General features: G+C 39.2%; 1 protein-coding gene across 1 annotated transcript in view; it reads right to left on the bottom strand.

Annotated features, from left to right (window-relative positions):
• The window catches only part of LOC126481327 (nucleolar complex protein 3 homolog), a 107235-nt gene that overhangs the window by 7856 nt on the left and 76656 nt on the right, over positions 1–22723 (bottom strand). Inside the window, exons 10-13 of the mRNA XM_050104994.1 lie at positions 17723–17931; positions 6671–6852; positions 5388–5519; positions 5168–5265 (exon numbers count right to left, since the gene is read on the bottom strand). Coding sequence (XP_049960951.1) covers positions 5168–5265; positions 5388–5519; positions 6671–6852; positions 17723–17931 — 621 coding nt within the window. The remainder of the gene's footprint in view (positions 1–5167; positions 5266–5387; positions 5520–6670; positions 6853–17722; positions 17932–22723) is intronic.

Genomic DNA, 22723 nt, shown 5'->3' with positions numbered 1-22723 from the left:
TTATTTATTTTTTGGCCAGTGTTATTGATTAAGCTTCTAATAAGTTTCAAAGTCATTTTAAATCTCTACATTCAGACATTCAGAGGTATAATAAGAGGAGACGAGGCTACAGACTTAAACTGTACACTGCTTTTAAGCCGGCACTGCCATGTTAGTTGCACCACAACATTAGCATGTGTTCGATTCTTGTTCCCAATTTCTGTCTTATGCATGCAACAGTTATTTTAAATATAAAATGTTACAGTGGTTTCGTGAATAACACAGCATCAAAACACATTTTGAGACATTTTTCTGATATTAAGTGCTTACTGATCTAGTAATAGTATGCATTTCACATTGTTAATGAAATTTTCTTTTTATTATATGATTTGAATAACTAAGCAGAGCACTATGTGCGGTGAAAAGGCTACTTTTGTAATCCAATATTAATTCTTTACTACGGACTTATGAAACTGATGTTTGGCCTGTATCTACCTCCCACCCCCACCCCACCCCTAGCGAAAAAGGCTGAGGACATAATGTCTAACATATCTCCAATCTTTTCTTCTTACAGCATTCCCCTAGAGAGATTTTCGAGATGGACTGATACAAAATCTAAAGTCAAATAACAAATATAACAACTGCTGTAAAAGTAAACAGTGTAACCAAAATTCATCCATGTAAAAAAAGCTTGAACGAGTCCACTTATGAATGAAATGTAATGCCCTTATATTTCAGATTATAACGAGAATCCAGAATGAGATTTTCACTCTGCAGCGGAGTGTGTGCTGGTATGAAACTTCCTGGCAGATTAAAACTGTGTGCTGGACTGAGACTTGAACTTGGGACCAGGCCAGGAAGTTTCATATCAGTGCACACTCCGCTGCAGAGTGAAAATCCCATTCTCGAAACATCCCCCAGGCTGTGGCTAAGCCATGTCTCTGCAATATCCTTTCTTCCAGGAGTGCTAGTTCTGCAAGGTTCGCAGGAGAGCTTCTGTGAAGTTTGGAAGGTAGGAGACGGGGAACTGGAGGAAGTAAAGCTGTGAGGATGGGTCGTGAGTCATGCTTGGGTAGCTCAGCTGGTAGAGCACTTGCCCGCAAAAGGCGAATGTCCTGGAGTCTCGGTCCGGCACACAGTTTTAAACTGCCAGGAAGTTTCATACAATGAGAATGATTAGTACACCTATAAATGATGCAAGCTGCCATTTTTTAAGAAAACACTTCCGCCAGAAGTTAATGTTTGGAGCTACTAATGTGGTGAACACTGGTTTCAAGTTTGTGATGTAATGACATCGATCTCTTATTATATCTCCATGGGTGGATATCATTTTCTTTAATAATCTAATAAAAACAGTCTTGAAAGTGTTAGAGCTGATATTCAAGAAGAAATGTGCCGTTTACAAAATGATCTGTTCATGCTATTCAGAACAAGAGAGATGAGCAATTACTGAAGTCATGCCACCAGATTGGTATCCAAAATAATTTTTTTATCAACATAAGCTACACTTCTGAAAGTACATTTTCTTCAATGAAGTACATTATATCTGCTCAGCATAATATAGTGATCAATGAGGTATTGGAAAATCAGCTTTATTTCACTGCAATACAAATTTAAATCTCTACTGCACTACTTGTCAAGAGCAACTTAAATAAACCTACTAAATGTAAAAACATCTCGTTAATATAAGTACATGTGTTTGAGACAAATAACCAAATAAAAATCAAAGCTATAGTAGCTTATGTCTTGTGACAATTATGTATGGGGAGCAGGTAGCACTCATGATCCATGATGATTGACAATCATCCCTGCTATTGGCTGGTGTGGCTATGGTGATGCCACTGCACGAGTCAAGTTGAAGGGAGAAGTACTTGCCAGAGGGGAATGGCTCACAAGCCATGCTTTTCCAGGCCTGGTCTAATTCCTGTATGTTAGGTAGTGTCAACTGGCAGATATAATCCTAGTAGGACTGCACATAAATCTTATATGGCTGGAATAGATATGGCTAAGGCAACATATGATGCTGAGTGCCTCCAGGGATTTGGTTTTTAATCCCTAAATATGCGGCAACTCCATCACTTTATAGCCGAACAAAATCATTTCTTTAACAGACTGGTGATCCTCATTTGCAGAACAAGTGGATTAGATACACACTTATGACTGAAATTAATGTGTACAGAGTTCTCTGTTGAGAGCACAGATAGAGTTCACTACACCCAATCTTTCAACTGCCAATAGCAATGTGTTCTTACTGGGATGGAAAAGAAACAAACTACTACAAAATTATCTGCGTGTAATACACAATGCATTGAGCATTAGTTTACCTGGCTGAGCACCAATCTGGGTGGTTTTATTTTGGTCACAGATCTGAGGTAGGTGGTATATCCAGATTGAAAGAGTGGGCAAATGCAAACCAGCAAACACTTCTCAGCGAGCGCCAGAGGGCATATACGGCACTCCCTTTCCAGCTGATGGTGCTGGTATGGTCTTTAGTGCAGTGTTAGCACTAGATTTTTTTCCAACTGATCGCTGTTGGATTCACCACTTTCTGTTCTGTGTATACTTGAAGTGACCGTTATTGTACCTTAACTGACTGCTTGCATGTACATCAACAACATTATGAAAAGTATAGATTGCTACTCACTATAAAGATGGCAAGCTGAGTTGCAGAAAGGCACAATGAAAAGAATGTTACAACTCTGAGCCCTCGGTCAAAGCCTTCTTCAGAAAGGAAAATGTGCACATACTGACACTTGTGAGCATACCTCACAAACATATCTCTGCTACCTCTGGTTGCTCTGGCATTCTGACTGGAGACAGTGGTCACGTATGGATAAGAAGCACGTGCTTGTGTGAATGTGTGCATGTTTTCCTTTCTGAAGAAGGCTTTTCTCGAAAGCTCAAATGTATACCAGTCTTTTTGTCATGCCTGCATGCCACTCAACGTGTCATCTTTACAGTGAGTAGCAATCTATTCTTGTCATAATGCAACCTGTACTTTTCATTGTTTGGTCTTGCATGTATATTTGTGTGCACTGGTTTTTGTGTTCATTTCTTATGCCTCAGTCTGTGTTGTTACATTACCTGTTTGTACTGGTTTTTTAATAGTCGAGGCAACTGATATCATAAATATCACTGGCTGTAACACATTATATGCTTTCTGGCATCAGTCTTGTTATTTTTATCTCTTGCATTCATTTTTCTCCAGAAAAAAACTGCAATCATAGCTCCAGATTACATGGTTGCCTTTAGGGTGGGCATATGCTAATGGTTCCATACACTCAGTTCTTGCTTTTTGAGAACATCTGAATGAAATTTCCCATATGTTAGAATTTAAAGCACCACACTGGAGTTGGAATGTAAGGACAGACTTTCAATCAAGTCGATGACTTCAACCTTGATATACTTCGGCAATTTATGAGAACTGAATGTGAATATGAAGGCACAAATTTTTCAGATGTTTACCATTACCCTTCTTCATAATATCCTACCTTAATCACTCCTTCATTTTTCCACTCTTTTAGCAGGTTCTGTATTTCTAAATGCATAAACTTTGTGCAAGCTACATTCTTCCTAAAATTAAAGAGAGCTGAGCAATGCTGCTTCAACAGAATACTTGTTAAATCTCTGAACTCAGTAAGAACTGTTTCTTGACATGATATCTCCCCTAGAAGTGTACCAATGTGAGTGTATTTATCATACTTTGAAAAGCCAGGTATTTGCTCAGCAGTTGTTGAATATAAAAAGGAATACCTTGTCCAAATTTTCATCCTCTATTGATAACTAAAATTGAGTGCTTTATGTTGGGTGTGAGTGTTCACCAGTAATCTAAAGAAACTATTGTTATACGTATTTATAAGGTTAATAGAAGTCTGACAAGTCTCATTTTTAAAATGGGGTTTTGTACCATTCTCACACTCCAGTTGCTTAAGCCATGATATCTACTCTCCACTGCGCACAACAATTCCACTGTCATGCCCCAAGTTTATGGTACTAGAGGACCGATGGTGTGATACCCATCTTCTGGGAAGTATGTGTGCAACAAACCCTTATCACCTGTGTTTTGAAAGCAGCAGATGACTTAAGTGCCGCACTAAATAGTTTTCCCTATCACTGGCAAGCAAATAATATATTTTTATGGAGATATAATCTGTCTCTGCAACCAAATGAAAGGTAGTTTGTTTTCTGTCATACACATTTTGCTTCTTTTATTTTTGAAGCAGTTTCAGTGGAATGTTATATATGTTTGTTTTATGTATACAATAATTATGAAAAGGCTTGTTGCTACTCACCATATAGAGGAGATACTGAGTCGCAGATAGGCACAACAAAAAGACATTTGGAAAGTGGGCTTTTGGCCAACATGTCTAGACAACATGCGCGCCCACACACACACACACACACACACACACACACACACACACACAAATGCAACTCACACACACATGACCATGTGGTCATGTGCATGTGAGCTGCATTTGTGTGTGTGTGTGTGTGTGTGTGTGTGTGTGTGTGTGTGTGTGTGTGTGTGTGTGTGTGCGCGCACATGTTGTCTATTTTCAACGAGGGCCTTGTTGGCCATGTGGTCATGTGTGTATGAGTTGTGTTTGTGTGAGTGTCTGTGTGTACGTTGTCTATTTTCGATGAAGGCCTTGTTCGCCGAAAGCTCACTTTCTGACAGTGTTCTTGTTATACCTATCTGCAACTCAGCATCTCTGCTATAGGGTGAGTAGCAACTATCCTTTTCATAATATTGTTACATTCCATTGTTCTATATTAATTATACTTTGTATATTTTCTTGTTATTCCCTTGTTTTTTAGGCAAGAAAAACGTTTCAGAACAAGTTTGGTGAGATTAAATTACCATTTGGTGTTAACTTATGATTTCTAATGTTATTACTCCATGTCTGCCACCTTGGAATTAGGTGAAGCGAAATACGTATGGCACAAAACAAACTTCCTTTCATTTAGTTGCAAAGATGGAAAACATCTCCATAAATATATAAGAAACTATGGAATGATGGCAAGACACATACAACGGCATAAATTTGCTTGTATGTTTGGGTTCAGCTTACAGGGAAATTTCATATCCACTTGCATTTTCAAATATCAGAATTTCTCATGAGCTCACTATCTATAGCCATAATTATAAAACTGCATTCTTCATAAAACAATTTTTGATACTTACTGTTTTGCCAAGTCTGGTGGCAAGCTGCCTTCACCTGTGGCAGGTACATTGTGCAATATATGTGATGCAAACTTCCGCACAGTTGGATGATAATGGCGCTGAAAACATGATAAAACTAACAGTACCCACTGAACCTTAAATATATGCAAATTGTATGTGCTCAAACTTCATTTGTGTCAGTTTTCTCAAATTAAAACTAAGAACAGCAAAGAACAAATACCTGCAATACAGTCATTTCCCACAGTGCAGTGTTGCCAGCATTGCAATATTCCGGTTGTTCAAGCTCTGGAAAATAATGTCCCTGACCAACTGTGGAGTCCAGATCCAGTAAAATGTCTACTGACTTATTCATCTGCAATGAGATACAATATTTTAAGTGTGGGAAACAACAGAGGCAAACATGGGTATGAGTTTTTCAATTTAATGCTTAACAAACAGTGAAAATAGGTTACTGGAGGCATGGCAACAAAATGTCACAGTGTCAAAATTTTGTAGTCTACTTCAACATACACAAACAAAACTAACATGTCTTTGTGCAGAGATGTAATACACTAACATACTACCAGTATATGGAAAAAGTGGGCAAATAAATGCGTAACTCAGGCAAAAAGAATTTACGATAAACTAGAATGGGCTAAAATAAAATTATGTGACAGGTCCCTAGTGGTGGGATTGACATTCTGACACCACTCATATGATGGAATAGCCTAGGGTCCCAGGTATTACATCCTGAAGCCATTTCTGCTCATGTGCCCTAGTTTATAAGTACTCGACAAAAACCAAATAGACTAGAGAAGGGGTAGTCAGCCTTTTATACCTATCACCAACTTTTTTTATCTCCGACAGCAATAAAATTTGCTAACCACTCAGCAGTTCCACAGTAATCGTGATTTATAATGTAGGGAAGTAATTTTACTTTATAATCTTTATACATTACAATTCCAGCAAGTTAAAGCATGTAATAATAATTATTACTTGACAAATACTTTAGATCAAAATTTTATGAAAACCTGATGAAAATGTTTTCAAAACCTGTACCGCCTATCATGAAAGCTTTAATGCCCACTAGTGGGTGGTAGGGAGCAGGTTGAGTACCACTGGTCAAGAGCGTTATTTTGACTATGGTGTAGCACAGTGGTAGTGTACAAGGCTATATGCTGAAGGTGAAGGGTTCAAATGCTGTCTGTTAATTTTTAGATTTTTATTTTTAAATTTTTACAGAAATGAGTTCCATGATTATTTTTATTCAATTACTTGGTTCAAATGTATTTCTTTTAGTTCTTAATTTTACCATGACAATGTCAGAGCGATATTGTGACTTGATGAGGACTACTTTCTACAACTAAAGTTTCTATTATCAAGCAGCAAGCAGTCAGAACAAAGGGAGAGCAAAAGATGACAGTGTAACAGCTTTTACCTGATCGTCCCAGTTGTAGAAATTGCTTTCACAACATACTAACACTGCATTAATAAATAAGACATCACATGCACAACACTACTAACCGTTAAAATGGTTTTAACCAAAGCTAGGCAACTCAGTGTGCCATTATGGAGCAACTGCAAGGCCAGTGTGCTAACTCTCTTAGTAAAGGCCAGTAAACGTTGATTAGATATCTTCTTTCTTCGCTTTATCAACACTGCGTCCAAAGTCCTCAAGGCAATCTGCATATCGTCTTGACTTTTACCTTAAGAAAAGTAAAACATAAAGTTAATATAAAGATTATAGAGTGCTAGTGTGTGTGTGTGTGTGTGTGTGTGTGTGTGTGTGTGTGTGAGGGGGATGGGGGTGGGGGGGTGGGGGGGGGGTAATAAGATGCTGGCAATGGCTCTTAGAAGTTGTTAAATTTGTAAAGCAGCAGCAGCTGACAAGTAGATTGAGCTGGTTTTAATGCCACTGTGTCAGCTTTAGACATTCATGAATTGCTTACAACCAACTGCAACTGGCTATGAATTATGTGGTTATTATCGCTCTTCAACTCTTATGAAAGATGGTGGAGGAGGAGACTAGTATTTAACGTCCTATCAACAACAAGGTCATTAGAGATGGAGCACACGCTCGGATTAGGGAAGGATGGGGAAGGAAATCGGCTGTGCCCTTTTAAAGGAACCATCCCTGTATTTGCCTGAAGCAATTTAGAGAAATCCTGAATGCGAGTCCAGTATGCTAACCACTGCACCACCTCAGTTGGTTGCAATATGGTGTAAGGCATGCAGAAGTGATAGTTTTTAAGGAATGCTGATGTAATGGCAGTCAGACCAGCATTAACAAAGGAGATCAACATGGAATTACATGAGCAGCAGGAATAAAACTACAAACAAAGAAGCAAGGTGAAAGATCAAGCACAAGTTATGACTGGGCAAGGCTGAAGAAGGAAGTCAGCTGCACCACTTCAAAGGAATCATCCAAGCATTCACCTTATAAAACTTACAAAGAAACTATGAGGAACCTAAATCAAGATGGCCACATGGGCAGTTAAACGTGGTTCTCTCAAATGTGAATCCAGTATGTTAACCTATACAACTAACTTGCTTCATATAACAACAAAAATAATCAGTTATTGATAATATAATGTACAAGGATAGATAAAAAATCTGCTCACCACGCACTGTCAGTGGAACACACACACAGGCTTTCAGAGCCAGTGGCACCTACTCCTGGCAGCAGAGTTGGGGAAGGAAGAGGGGTGATGGAAAAGGACTGGAGAGGTTTAGGGAAGGGGTACAGTTCAGAAAAGTCACCAAGAACTTCAGGTCAGGGGAGACTTACTGGACGGGATGAGAAGGAAAGACTGACTGTTGGGGACTGCACCGGACGAGATTTGAATACCTAAGAGCTTGAAGGGGGAAGACAGGGTAATATGCATGACAGAGATCACTACTAAAACATCGTGTACGAGTTAATAAGAGTGAAAAACTAAGTGTGTTGTATGTAACAGAGGTGGGAGGAAGGATGGCGAAAAATAGACAGGTCAGAAAATGAAAGGTGTAGAAAACTAAAATGGAGTCAAGAAAGGAGTAGTTACTGTGAACAAATGCTGAGACAGAAGGAATGAACATAAATTAAGGCCAAGTGGGTGGCAGAAATGAAGGACATGTTGTAGTGCTAGTCCCCACCTGTGGAGTTCTGAGAAACTGGTGTCGGGGGTAAGAATCCAGATGGCATGTGTGGTGAAAGAGGCACCAAGGTCATTGGGTAGTAGCCATGCCAATGTAAAAGGCCAAACAGCATTTACATAAAGGCTGGTATATGATGTGTTGTTTCACAAGTGGCTCTGCATTTGATAGTATATATTTTGCCAGTTACAGGGCTGGAATAGGCGGTGGTAGGAGGGTGCATTGGGCAAGTTTTGCAGCAGGGACAGTCACAGGGGTCAGTCACAGGGGTAGGAGCCATAGAGTAGGGAGATGGGTGCATAAGGAGCATAGGGACTGATGAGGATACTGCAGAGATTGGGAGGGCGACGAAAAGCTGGCCTTGGGTGAAGCTACACACTTCTGTGCACATCAAACCTCTAACAAACAGCAGTACTTACATTTTGACAGTTGCCATTCTTTCCATGTCAAACGTTCCCTTCCATACAGCCTTGGGATTAGATGACGAGGTCCCATACTCCGAGCAGCGTAGGGAACGTTGTGGGAGACCCACACTGCCGACTAGGCATGGTTGTAGCGAAAGTGGTTTGCCATTGCTTTCCTCCGACCAGAATGAGGAGGAATGATGATGATGAAGACAACACAACACCCAGGCAGCGAAAATCCCTGACCCCGTTGGGAATCGAACCCGGGACCCTGTGCGCAGGAAGCGAGAATGCTACCGCAAGACCACGAGCTGCGGACTTGGGATTAGAGACAAATGTATAAGTTTGAATGCAGGGCCTTTACAGCAATATACCACCACTTTCAGTTCAGCCTTCACTGGACGTAATTATAACAACAGCCTAGTTCAAAAGCAAATTTCCTGGGCCATCACATCCAATCCTGATACCGCTGCTCCCTCCAAAAAACAACATTGGAGCACACCACTTATCAACCAGTATTATCTTGGTCTTGAATGTATTAATCAGCTACTTTGACAAGGCCATGACTTCCTAAAATCATGCCCTGAAGTGAGATCCATTCTGTCTGAGATTTTTCCCACCATGCCTAGAATAGCTTTTCGCCACCCTCACAATCTCTGCAATATCCTTGTTAGACCCTATGCTCCTTCTGCACCCATTTCCCTACCCTATGACTCCTACTCCTGTGACAGCACCCGCAGCAAGACTCGGCCTATGCACCCTCCTATTGCTATCTACTCCAGCCCTGTAACTGGCAAAACATATACTATCAAACGGAGAGCCACTTGTGAAACGACACACCATATACCAACTGTTATGTAAATGCTGTTTGGCCTTTTACATCGGCATGACTACAACCAAGTTATCAGTCAGGATGAATGGGCATAGGCAGAGGGTACACAGGCAACATAAAATATGCTGTTGCAGAGCATGCTGTACAACATGACAGTCATGACCTTGGTGCCTCTTTCACCACATGTGTCATCTGGATTCTTTCCCCAGACATCAGTTTCGCAGAGCTTTGCAGGTGTGAACTAGCACAAGAAAATGTTCACGGTTCTCACTATCCACCTGGCCTTAATTTACATTAATTCCTTCTGTCTCAGCATTTGTTCACAGTAACTACTCCTTTCTTGACTCCATTTTGGTTTCCTACATCTTTCATTTTCCAACTTGACTATTTTTTGTCGTCCTCCCTCCCACCTCTGTTACATACAATGCACTTAGCTTTTCACTCTTATTAGCTCATGCACGATGTTTCAGCAGTAATCTCTGTCTTGCATATCACTCCGTCTTCCACCTTTAAGCTCTCAGGTTTTCAAATCTCGTCCTGTGCAGTCTCGAACAACCAGTCTTTCCTTATCATCGCCTCTGGCAAGTCTTCCTTGACTTGGGGTTCTGGATGACTTTTCTGATCTGTATCCCTTTCCTTAAACCTCTCCAGTCCTTTTCCTTCACCCATCTTCCTTCCCCTTGAACTCTTCTGCCAGAAGGAGGAACCACTGATTCCGAAAGCTTGTAAAAGTTAAACGCTTTTGTGTGTGTGTTCCCCTGCCACTGCTTGGTGAGTAGGTTTTTTATCTATCCGTTTACACTAACTTGCTTTATAGTTACAAACAAGATCAAGTCTAGAAGTTGAGGGAGAAGACAATAAGTTTAGGAAGTAGGACAGGGGTACTGGTGGAAATAAGGCTGGGAGAGCAGGTCATGTATTGATCCTGCATAACTCAGTCAGCAGAGCATTTGTGCACAAAAGGCAAAGCTTTCAGTGTGAAGTCCTGGTCCAGTAGACAGTTTTGATCTGTCAGGAAGTTACAACACACAACTAATTGACTGAGGTCTAACATGGAGAATAGGAATTTCTCAAAAACAAATTGAAAACAAATGTGATGCAACATCTAATTTAAAAATGTGATAAAGGATTTGAAGTAGTTGTGGTCTTCAGTCCTGAGATTGGTTTGATGCAGCTCTCCATGCTACTCTATCCTGTGCAAGCTTCTTCATCTCCCAGTACCTACTGCAGCCTACATCCTTCTGAATCTGCTTAGTGTATTCATCTCTTGGTCTCCTTCTACGATTTTTACCCTCCACACTGCCCTCCAATACTAAATTGGTGATCCCTCAATGTCTCAGAACATGTCCTACCAACCGATCCCTTCTTCTAGTCAAGTTGTGCCACAAGCTCCTCTTCTCCCCAATTCTATTCAATACCTCCTCATTAGTTATGTGATCTACTCATCTAATCTTCAGCATTCTTCTGTAGCACCACATTTCGAAAGCTTCTATTCCCTTCTTGTCCAAACTAGTTATCGTCCATGTTTCACTTCCATACATGGCTACACTGCATACAAATACTTTCAGAAAAGACTTCCTGACACAAATCTATACTCGATATTAACAAATTTCTCTTGTTCAGAAACACTTTCCTTGCCATTCCCAATCTATATTTTATGTCGTCTCTACTTCGACCATCGTCAGTTATTTTGCTCGCCAAATAGCAAAACTCCTTTACTACTTTAAGTGTCTCATTTCCTAATCTAATTCCCGCAGCATCACACGATTTAATTCGACTACACTCCATTATCCTCGTTTTGCTTTTGTTGATGTTCATCTTATACCCTCCTTTCAAGACACTGTCCATTCTGTTAAAACTGCTCTTCCAAGTCCTTTGCTGTCTCTGACAGAATTACAATGTCATCGGCGAACCTCAAAGTTTTTATTTCTTCTCCATGGATTTTAATACCTACTCCGAACTTTTCTTTTGTTTCCTTTACTGCTTGCTCAATATACAGATTGAATAACATCAGGGATAGGCTACAACCCTCTCTCACTCCCTTCCCAACCACTGCTTCCCATTCATGCCCCTCGACTCTAATAACTGCCAACTGGTTTCTGTACAAATTGTAAATAGCCTTTTGCTCCCTCTATTTTACCCCTGCCACCTTCAGAATTTGAAAGAGAGTATTCCAATCAACGTTGTCAAAAGCTTTCTCTAAGTCTACAAATGTTAGAAACGTAGGTTTGCGTTTTCTTAATCTTTCTTCTAAGCTAAGTCATAGGATCAGTATTGCCTCACGTGTTCCAACATTTGTACAGAATCCAAACTGATCTTCCCCGAGGTCGCCTTCTATCAGTTTTTCCATTTGTCTGTAAAGAATTCGCGTTAGTATCTTGCAGCTGTGACTTATTAAACTGATAGTTTGGTACTTTTCACATCTGTCAACACCTGCTTTCTTTGGGATTGGAATTATTATACTCTTCTTGAAGTCTGAGGGTATTTCACCTGTCTCATACATCTTGCTCACCAGATGGTAGAGTTTTGTCAGGACTGGCAATCCCAAGGCTGTCGGTAGTTCCAATGGAATGTTGTCTACTCGAGGTGCCTTGTTTCGACTCAGGTCTTTCAGTGCTCTGTCAAACTCTTCACGCAATATCATATCTTCCATTTCATCTTCATCTACATCCTCTTCCATTTCCTTAATATTGTCCTCAAGTACATCGCCTCATATAGACCCTCTATATACTCCTTCCACCTTTCTGCTTTCCCTTCTTTGCTTAGAACTGGGTTTCCATCTGAGCTCTTGATATTCATGCAAGTGGTTCTCCTTTCTCCAAAGGTCTCTTTAATTTTCCTGTAGGCAGTATCTATCTTACCCCTAGTGAGATATGCCTCTACATCCTTACATTTGTCCTCTAGCCATCCCTGCTTAGCCATTTTGCACTTCCTGTCGATCTCATTTTTGAGAAGTTTGTATCCCTTTTTGCTGCTTCATGTACTGCATTTTTATATTTTCTCCTTTCATCAATTAAATTCAATATTTCTTCTGTAACCCAAGGGTTTCTACTAGCCCTCATCTTTTTACCTATTTGATCCTCTGCTGCCTTCACTATTTCATCCCTCAAAGCTGCCCATTCTTCTTCTACTGTATTTCTTTCCCCCATTCCTGTCAATTGTTCCCTTATGCTCTCCCTGAAACTCTGTACAACCTCTGGTTCTTTCCGGGGCAGGTTCTGTTGCAGGGGCAACAGTCTGAATGATTGACTGATCTGCCCTGGTAACGCTAACCAAAATGGCCTTGCTGTGCTGGTACTGCGAATGGCTCAAAGCAAGGGGAAACTACAGCTGTAATTTTTCCCGAGGGCATGCAGCTTTACTGTATGATTAAATGATGATGGCGTCCTCTTGGGTAAAATATTCCGGAGGTAAAATAGTCCCCCATTCGGATCTCCGGGCGGGGACTACTCAGGAAGACGTTGTTATCAGGAGAAAGGAAACTGGCGTTCTACGGATCGGAGCATGGAATGTCAGATCCCTTAATCAGGCAGGTAGGTTAGAAAATTTAAAAAGGGAAATGGATAGATTAAAGTTAGATATAGCGGGAATTAGTGAAGTTCGGTGGCAGGAGGAAAAAGACTTTTGGTCAGGTGAATATAGGTTTATAAATACAAAATCAAATAGGGGTAATGCAGAAGTAGGTTTGATAATGAATAAAGAAATAGGAGTACGGGTAAGCTACTACAAACAGCATAGTGAACGCATTATTGTGGCCAAGATAGACACGAAGCCCACGCCTACTACAGTAGTACAAGTTTATATGCCAACTAGCTCTGCAGATGACGTAGAAATTGATGAAATGTATGATGAGATAAAAGAAATTATTCAAGTAGTGAAGGGAGACGAAAATTTAATAGTCATGGGTGACTGGAATTCAAGAGTAGGAAAAGGGAGAGAAGGAAACATAGTAGGTGAATATGGATTGGGGCTAAGAAATGAAAGAGGATGCCGCCTGGTAGAATTTTGCACAGAGTATAACTTAATCATAGCGAACACTTGGTTTAAGAATCATGAAAGAAGGTTGTATACATGGAAGAACCCTGGAGATACTAAAAGGTATCAGATAGATTATATAATGGTAAGACAGAGATTTAGGAACCAGGTTTTAAATTGTAAGATAAAGGAGTAGCGGGAAATTTTTAATTTTGCGGGCTTTATATATGTGGAAAAAAAGTCTTTTTATATTGTTGACACACATGTTCCTGATGTACGTTTACACTTTCAGCTGTTTTGAATATTGCTGACAGTCGAAAAGATTATATGTGTTTTCAAGTGTTTGGTTAATTTTTAATTTAAAAAAAGACGGATCAAAGAATTTGTATTAAATTTTACTTGAAAAATGGAGTAAAGTGCAGCACCACATTCAAAATGTTGACTTTAGCTTTTGGGGGAACCTACTATGATTAAGACAAGAGTTTACGAGTGGTACAAATGTCTCGAAGAGGGGCAAGAACATGCTGAAAACGACGACCAAACTGGACGCCCAAACACATTGATTACTAATGATGATGTGGATGAAGTAACAAAAAATGGTCCTGGAAAGTTGTCGAATCACCACCAGAAGGGTTGTTGAAGATGTCGGCATATCCTTTGGCTTATGCCAAGCAATTTTTTTGGTGATGTTTTGGGCATTAAGCATGTAGCAACGAAGTTTGTTCCAAAAGTGTTGAATTTAGACCAAAAACAACATTGCACAGACATCGCTCAGGAATTGCAGAATGAAGTTGGTAATAATCCAGAAATTCTAAAGCAGGTCATAACAGGTGATGAAACATGGGTATACAGGTATGATGTCATAACAGAGGCCCAGTGCCCCAATGGAAACTGCCAGAAGAGACAAGACCAAAAAAAATTCAACAAGTTTGATCAATATGCAAGTTCTTCTCACTGTTTCCCCAAATTACAATGGGATAATGCATCATGAGTTTCTGCATTATGGTCGTATGGTCAATAAGGAGTAGACTGGAATTGTGGCAAAACCATTCATGGAAATTGGATCACAATAATGCTCCCACTCACACCACAATGCCTGTTTGTGATCTTTTGCCAAAAAAACAAAACCGTTATGTTGCCTCAGGCACCATATTCGCTGGACATGGTTGCCTGCAATTTCTGGCTGAAGAGAACCATGCACGTGCATCATTTTTCCACCATTGTTGTTGTGGTCTTCAGTCCTGAGACTGGTTTGATGCAGCTCTCCATGCTACTCTATCCTGTGCAAGCTTCTTTATCTCCCAGTACTTACTGCAACCTACATCCTTCTGAATCTGCTTAGTGTATTCATCTCTTGGTCTCCCTCTACGATTTTTACCCTCCACGCTGCCCTCCAATGCTAAATTTGTGATTCCTTGATGCCTCAAAACATGTCCTACCAACCGATCCCTTCTTCTAGTCAAGTTGTGCCACAAACTTCTCTTCTCCCCAATCCTATTCAATACCTCCTCATTAGTTACGTGATCTACCCACCTTATCTTCAGCATTCTTCTGTAGCACCACATTTCGAAAGCTTCTATTCTCTTCTTGTCCAAACTAGTTATCGTCCATGTTTCACTTCCATACATGGCTACACTCCATACAAATACTTTCAGAAACGACTTCCTGACACTTAAATCTATACTCAATGTTAACAAATTTGTCTTCTTCAGAAACGATTTCCTTGCCATTGCCAGTCTACATTTTATATCCTCTCTACTTCGACCATCATCAGTTATTTTACTCCCTAAATAGCATAACTCCTTTACTACTTTAAGTGTCTCATTTCCTAATCTAATTCCCTCAGCATCACCCGATTTAATTTGACTACATTCCATTATCCTCGTTTTGCTTTTGTTGATGTTCATCTTATATCCTCCTTTCAAGACACTGTCCATTCCGTTCAACAGCTCTTCCAAGTCCTTTGCTGTCTCTGACAGAATTACAATGTCATCAGCGAACCTCAAAGTTTTTATTTCTTCTCCATGAATTTTAATACCTACTCCGTATTTTACTTTTGTTTCCTTTACTGCTTGCTCAATATACAGATTGAATAACATCGGGGATAGGCTACAACCCTGTCTCACTCCCTTCCCAACCACTGCTTCCCTTTCATGCCCCTCGACTCTAATAACTGCCAACTGGTTTCTGTACAAATTGTAAATAGCCTTTTGCTCTCTGTATTTCACCCCTGCCACCTTTAGAATTTGAAAGATAGTATTCCAGTCAACATTCTCAAAAGCTTTCTCTAAGTCTACAAATGCTAGAAACGTAGGTTTGCCTTTTCTTAATCTTTCTTCTAAGATAAGTCGTAAGGTTAGTATTGCCTCACATGTTCCAACATTTCTACGGAATCCGAACTGATCTTCCCCGAGGTCCGCTTCTACCAGTTTTTCCATTCGTCTGTATAGAATTCGCGTTAGTATTTTGCAGCTGTGACTTATTAAACTGATAGTTCGGTAATTTTCACATCTGTCAACACCTGCTTTCTTTGGGATTGGAATTATTATATTCTTCTTGAAGTCTGAGGGTATTTCGCCTATCTCATACATCTTGCTCACCAGATGGTAGAGTTTTGTCATGACTGGCTCTCCCAAGGCCATCAGTAGATCTAAGATAAGTAGGTAAGATAAAAACCCAAATCGCTCAACAAACTGTACACCATAATGAAGAGAGTGTTCCAGAAGTGCTTCCAAGATTGTAAAAAGGGTTGGCACAAATGTATTGTACCTGAGGGCGATTACCAGTAGTTTGAAGGAGACATAGTTGATGTTGATGTTTAAATAAAGATTATTTAAGAAAAATAAAATTCACATTACTTTTTAATCACGACTCATATGTAAGAAAAAAGATGTAGAGAGATAAATGAGCAAGTTTCAAATCGCTAGACAATCAGCTAGCTCCATTGGCAAATGCTCTCCTCCTATCAACTTACAGTGGCAAAATTACCACTGCAGAGAAATATATTTTAAAATATCCCTACACTCACTTGCTTGGCATCAAAAATAGAAAGTAAATGCCCCACTCTAGCTCATTTTCAAATAATCTCGCCACTATGCTAACCACATACATATGTGACACCATTTTTATGTTCACATAAGAATCAGAACAGGTGAAGACTCATGATGTCCTACAGGTTGGTACATAATAAATGCTTACTGAGAAAAAAAACAGCAATTTACTGAACTTCATATGATGTTTATCTAAATTAATATTTAATGTTTACCTTCTGATCTCCATTACCTGGTAGTGAATGCCCGCACACTCCATGAAAACAACAAATCCCATTTCAATATAACAGGGTGTTTCAATATTCCTTAATAAGTCACAGATAGGCCACAGCCCCCTACTCACAATTGCAAGTTAAAACTTGAAAACCCCCTCCTCCAGGTCAATACCTATTCCCTATAAGATTTCACCAAAATCTGCTTTAAAAATTATCACTGAGGATGGTATCCCAATGCTGCATGCTACTTTGCAAATCACATTGTTTGCTTTGTAAGTCTTGGCTGGAAGACAACAGCTGAAATGGCATAATTGGTCAAGGTCTCACCCATGATGAATTCTAATCATATTCATGTTTTTGAAGAATGTATTCTGCTAATCATTTGAGCTCCTGATACAGCTAAAGACATGCTTATCATCCACTTCCAGCACGATAACATCAGTATGAACACAGTGAAAACAACCATAAATTTACTGAACAGACACCCAGAAGTATTGGCATTGGAATGGCCTGCAAAATCTGAATGGCCTGCAAAATCTCTAGATTTAAATCCAATTGAACATGTTGGGCATTGATGGTTTGAGACAGGAAGCTGTGTCAGGAAAATATTCAAGACTTTTCAAAATAATGATTTTTTTTAATGCTTGAGAGCATTAGGTAACATCAGTATATCTGTAAATTTGTCTCCCCAAGCCTATAATATTCAAGGTTTTTTTAAAAGTAAACATATTATTTCATTTATTATTTGGAAAAAAGAGAAAGAAGAATTATTACACCAGGAAAGCATATGAAGTGACTGCATTTATTATTTGCTCCATTAATTACATGATATCATCTGTTGAAAAATCTGTATAAATAAAGTATTATATTATAAAATAATTCAGCAACTAATATTGCAACATAACATGTAATTAATTAAACATGCATTGTTAAGGAAATGTAATTAATGTGTTTGCTTCAATTACCTGCATTTATGTGCAGAAGATTTCTATAGAGGTGAGAATAAAATCTGAATGGATCTATGTTCAGCACATCACCTTGACCAGACAGAATAGTGAACACTGTCTCAACACAGTGGAGTTGCTCCCTATGTCCCAAGGGCTCATTCTCCAGCATATGATCCATAACATTCACAAGATCGTGATAGAACTCCAGGTTGATACAATGTGCAAACCTGCATACAGTGTTTTACAAATTACAATTAAGGCTTTAAATTTAAAAAAAATAAATCATCCACACAGAATTTAAATTATCTAGTTACTAATTATTGATTAACATTTCTCATCTTATTTTATTATTCCCAGCATTTCTTCCACCTAGCATATTAGTTTCCATGGTAGTGGAAATTGTTGTGGGAGTAAAAACATGATATATTCTTGCATGAATGAATGAAGAAGTGGTTATCTTTGCCAAGTCACTGCTTATTCACGTTTCCTTTTGTTTTACAACCTCCTACTCACATCCAACTTTATTTCTTCCTCTAAAGTCTTCAGCTTTAGTAAAATTTATGAGTGAAATTCATCCACACCAACCCCTTTTTCATTTCCAAATACACAGGAACTTACAAATCCAACAATGAACTTATAAATCTGATATTTGAACTTTGTAGTCATCAAAGGACTTTTTCAAAACTCGTATCACTGACAGTTCCTCTTTGTTTCACTGCCATTTTATAAAACTACCTGCTTCAGGACAATCTCAAACTGAGCAAGCTGTTTTCGGTACTATCCACCCTCATTCCATTTTACTTCTCAGCAACAAAGGGCAAACATCCTGCCAGTCTAGTAACCATATATAAGAGTGTTTCATATTTTTAAAGGATCAATATGATGTTCTAGACCTGTATCAGAAATGTCCACTTCAATATCTTATATGCCAAAAAATCCATTATGTCCACAATATCCACTGAAAATTTTTTGGTGTGTATTGTGGCTAGGTTTATTTTTTTATACCACAAGGCCTGTCTTCATGGCTCATATGGTGTGTGGAACTGTGGGTAAACTTTACCACCACGTATGTTTGGTTTCAGGCTCCTGGGAACTATGTTCCTCCATGTCACAAGTTAATGCTGTAGAGTGACCTTTAATACAGCACGATGCCTGACAATGATAAAATGTCAGAACTGCAAGTGCAATAAATATTTTTAACAGGAAATGTGCAGGAGGACTACATTCAATAATTACACTAAAGCTGTGGGCCCAGTCTTCACTAAAATTCTTATTCTGTAATTTGCAATTTTAGTATTAACACCATTGTCAAACATAAATATGCTATACTATGTCACGGCACATATACGTATAAGTTATAAGTAATGGTATCTTTGTAGTTTTGCATCCCATTTTATAGCAACGGAGATAGCAAGCGCGATCACTGGCACAAGTAATATAATGACTGAATTAAGCTATTCACAAGCAAATGAAATACAATGAGACAGACCGTTGTATTCCATTCTAAATGTGAATAGCATAAGTTTAGGCATTAGTGACTTCTGTCAGTGATCACAGCTGTTGCCTCCTTTGCTACGGAGTGGGACATAACCATGCAAGTGTACCATTACTTATATCTGTGCGGTGACATGGCACCGATTAGTTATGCTTTTTCAAAATGTTTTACATGGAGAAATATCTTTAGACGTGGAAACAGATGGAATATAGTTATCAAACCTGGTGAACAAGGTGGATGCTCCAATATTTCACACTTTTTCCCAAATGCCTAAGCATTTTTTACAGACAAGAGCAATGCCCTGAACAACTATTCTCGTTTTCTTTTGAAATGAGCCAAAACTTCACCCTTCATTTTCACCTAGTTAGTCATTCGAAATATGTCAGTTATTATATTATCCTACGGAAAGTAATCATAAGATGAAACCCTTTTGCATCCCAAAAAAACCCCTGCTTGGATTTTTGGTGTGTTTCTAGCATGAAGTAGTGGACCCCATATCACATCTGCAGTGACAATTCAGAATACAAAAACACTGTTTCAAACATTGCTAAGGTCCCCCAATCAGCAAGCAAGGCATCTGCCTAGCGTTAGCTTATTAGCTTTCCCATACTTAATTTCCTGTAACACTTAAAACACCCTTCCTTCTGCTAAGCTTACAAGCTTACAGTGTTACGTATTTCACAGACTTTTAATTGCCAATCAACCCATATCATGAAGATTAATATTAAGATTTGAGAGTTATCAGATAACATTTCTCTTATAAAAAGTAGAACTTGGCAACCTTCTGTAATATGAGAATTTGTATATTTGTATTGAGATTGTGTATACACTACTGCTTTTATAGACAATATACATAAATTATGTAAGATATGCAATGATGTAAACTCCAGGTTGGAGTATATACAGGGTGTACAAGCAGGAAGGGGGGGGGGGGGATGGATTTTTCCCAGGTGCATATACACTACACCTCTGGTGAAAGTATATTCTTTCCGTGTTAAGTGACAATATATTTTCTCTCAAAGCTGTAAAACTTATCAATCCTTTGAATGGTGAAGGTTTTATACGCTGGCATAGAACTTTCCGGCACTCTAGAAAACAAAACCCAGCCAAAAACAACATTTTACAAAGGTCTTTGATGCACGGCAACATTTAGATTGCATATTTTTGCATTACGAATGTATAAACAAGAATTCTGCCAGATTCAGCATGGCAGCTTCTGAAGCACTGAAACTGAGACTGTCAGCTAATCATAGCTCATGTCACGTGATCTTGCCAGCCAATGACAGCAGATGTTCAGAGCACAGGACACGTTATGTAGTCAGCCAATAGCAATATCAATTTAAGTAGTACGAACACACAAATAGGAAAAGTTTTTAAATTAATATACATACAGCATAGTTACACAACAAGCTAAGCTTTCACATATAATATTAGTCATCAAAATGTTTTTGCTGTCCCCCTCCCCCCCTGTCCTGAGGGTGGAATTAGGTAGGGTCCTACGAACACAGCTCTTTGTCATCCTTCTTGTGCAATTTGTAATCTATTAAAGAACAAAAATAAATATGAAAAACTAACCATGAAACGTGGTCTTAGTATGTGTTACCCCTTAAGATATATGAGAGTAATCCCAAAAGTAAAGTCTCCTATTTTTTTATAAGTACATATAGACCTGTTTATTTCTACAATGGTTTACATCAGTTTACAGCTTGAACAATTATCTATTTTTCGACATAATCACCATTTCTGTGGATGCATTTTTGTAGATGCTGTGGCAGTTTTTGTATGCCCATATCATACCAATTTGCTGCCATGCTGTTCAGAAAGTTATGAACCTCTTGTCTGACCTTGTCATTGGAGCTGAATCACTTTCTGGCCAAATGTTCTTTTAACCTAGAGAACAGGTGATAGTCACTGGGTGCCAAGTCAATACTATAGGGTGTATGGGTAATTGTGTTCCACTGAAACTGTTACAGGAGAGCAACGGTTTGCTGAGTGACGTGTGGGCGAGTATTGTCATGGAGAACGTGTACGCCCTTGCTCAACATTCCTCTTCTCCAGTTCTGAAACGCCCGTTTGAGTTTTTTTAGAATCTCACAGTACCTGTCAGCGTTAATGGTGGTACCACTGGGCATTTGGCAAAGAAAGATGCTGCCACTGGTGTAATTGTTGCTTGGTCTCAGGTGTAAAGTGGTATTCCCAGGTTTCGTTGCCCGTGGCGGTGATGAAGAAATGTGCGGGAAGCATCAACTCGTTGCCGCATGTGGTTCTCAGCCAGTATGTGTGGCACCCATCTTGCACACACTTTCTGGTAGTTCAATGATTCCGTTAAAATTCTGTGAGCGGTGCTTCGGGAAACCTCAGGAACCAACGTGCAGAGATCATCTACGGCGATCTGCCGATCTTCACGCATGCTTTGCTCAACCTTCAACACTGTCTCCTCAGAAACTGACAGTCTCCCACTCCTTTATTCGTCGTGAATTTCGGTCCGACCAGCTGCAAACTCTCTACGCTACTTACGAACATTTTTTACATCCATGCATGACTCGCCGTACACTTCCGTCAATTGGTGATGGATTTCAATTGGCACAGTGCCCTTTGCGTTCAAAAACCGAATAACTGTGCGCAATTCGCACTTGGAAGTAACATCCAACAGGAGCTCCATTCTCAACGGCTGCCAAGCCAAGACTGAGCGCCTCAGCGCGGCGTGCGCATGTTTACACACAGCGCGTGAAGCACTCATCATAACAGTGTGACCAACTGTCACACAAACAGAGTTCTGTTCTCATAAAAAAATAGGAGACCTTACTTTTGGGATTACCCTCGCATCGAACACAAATGTGCCAGTAAAATATTAGGTAACAACAAAACGCTGGCCTCCAAGTGTCTGGTCCTCACTGTTAAGTTTTGAATGAGAATCTAATGTTCTGTCATTTATGAAGTTCATTGCACATTCTCACATCTAATGTAATTCATCCTGCACGAAAGGAAATTTACTTTGCAAGTAACACTTCTCAAACCACCATTTGCAATATTTTCCTATGATATGTTACAAATGTAAACAGTTGCGATGTCATGTTCATCGAAACAAGGCTCGTGAGAAAGATGCGTTGAAAGCAGTTTGTTGTTATGAAGTATTGAATAGTCTTTGAAGCTTTCTGCTGTCAGCAGGGGCTTGTGTGTGCACAGTGTTTTTTTTCTTTTTTTCTTTTTTTTTTCTTTTCTCTTCTTTTCTTTTTTTTTTGTGTCGTAAATGGTGCATTTTCTTTGCAACAAAAGTTTTATTTTGGTGTTATTCTTTCATTTACTTTTTACTGCTGCAGTATTATTCAACAGTAGCGGGCTACAGTAAAATCCTTTCTAAGAGTTACCTGTTCTTACCAGTCAAAATTAGAAAAAATGTACTGAAAACTAAAATAATGAAAAATTCCCGGAAATGTATGAGATTTACACGTTTTTCCAAGATTTCTTCCAGATGAAAAAATTCCTGGGCTTTTCCTAGATTTCCCAGTTGTCCTGGGGCATAT

Source organism: Schistocerca serialis, chromosome 5 (assembly GCF_023864345.2).
Source record: "Schistocerca serialis cubense isolate TAMUIC-IGC-003099 chromosome 5, iqSchSeri2.2, whole genome shotgun sequence".
Taxonomy (NCBI): Eukaryota; Metazoa; Arthropoda; class Insecta; order Orthoptera; family Acrididae; genus Schistocerca; species Schistocerca serialis.
Note: the sequence above shows the minus strand (reverse complement) of the source record. Positions and strands in the feature narration are given on the sequence as shown.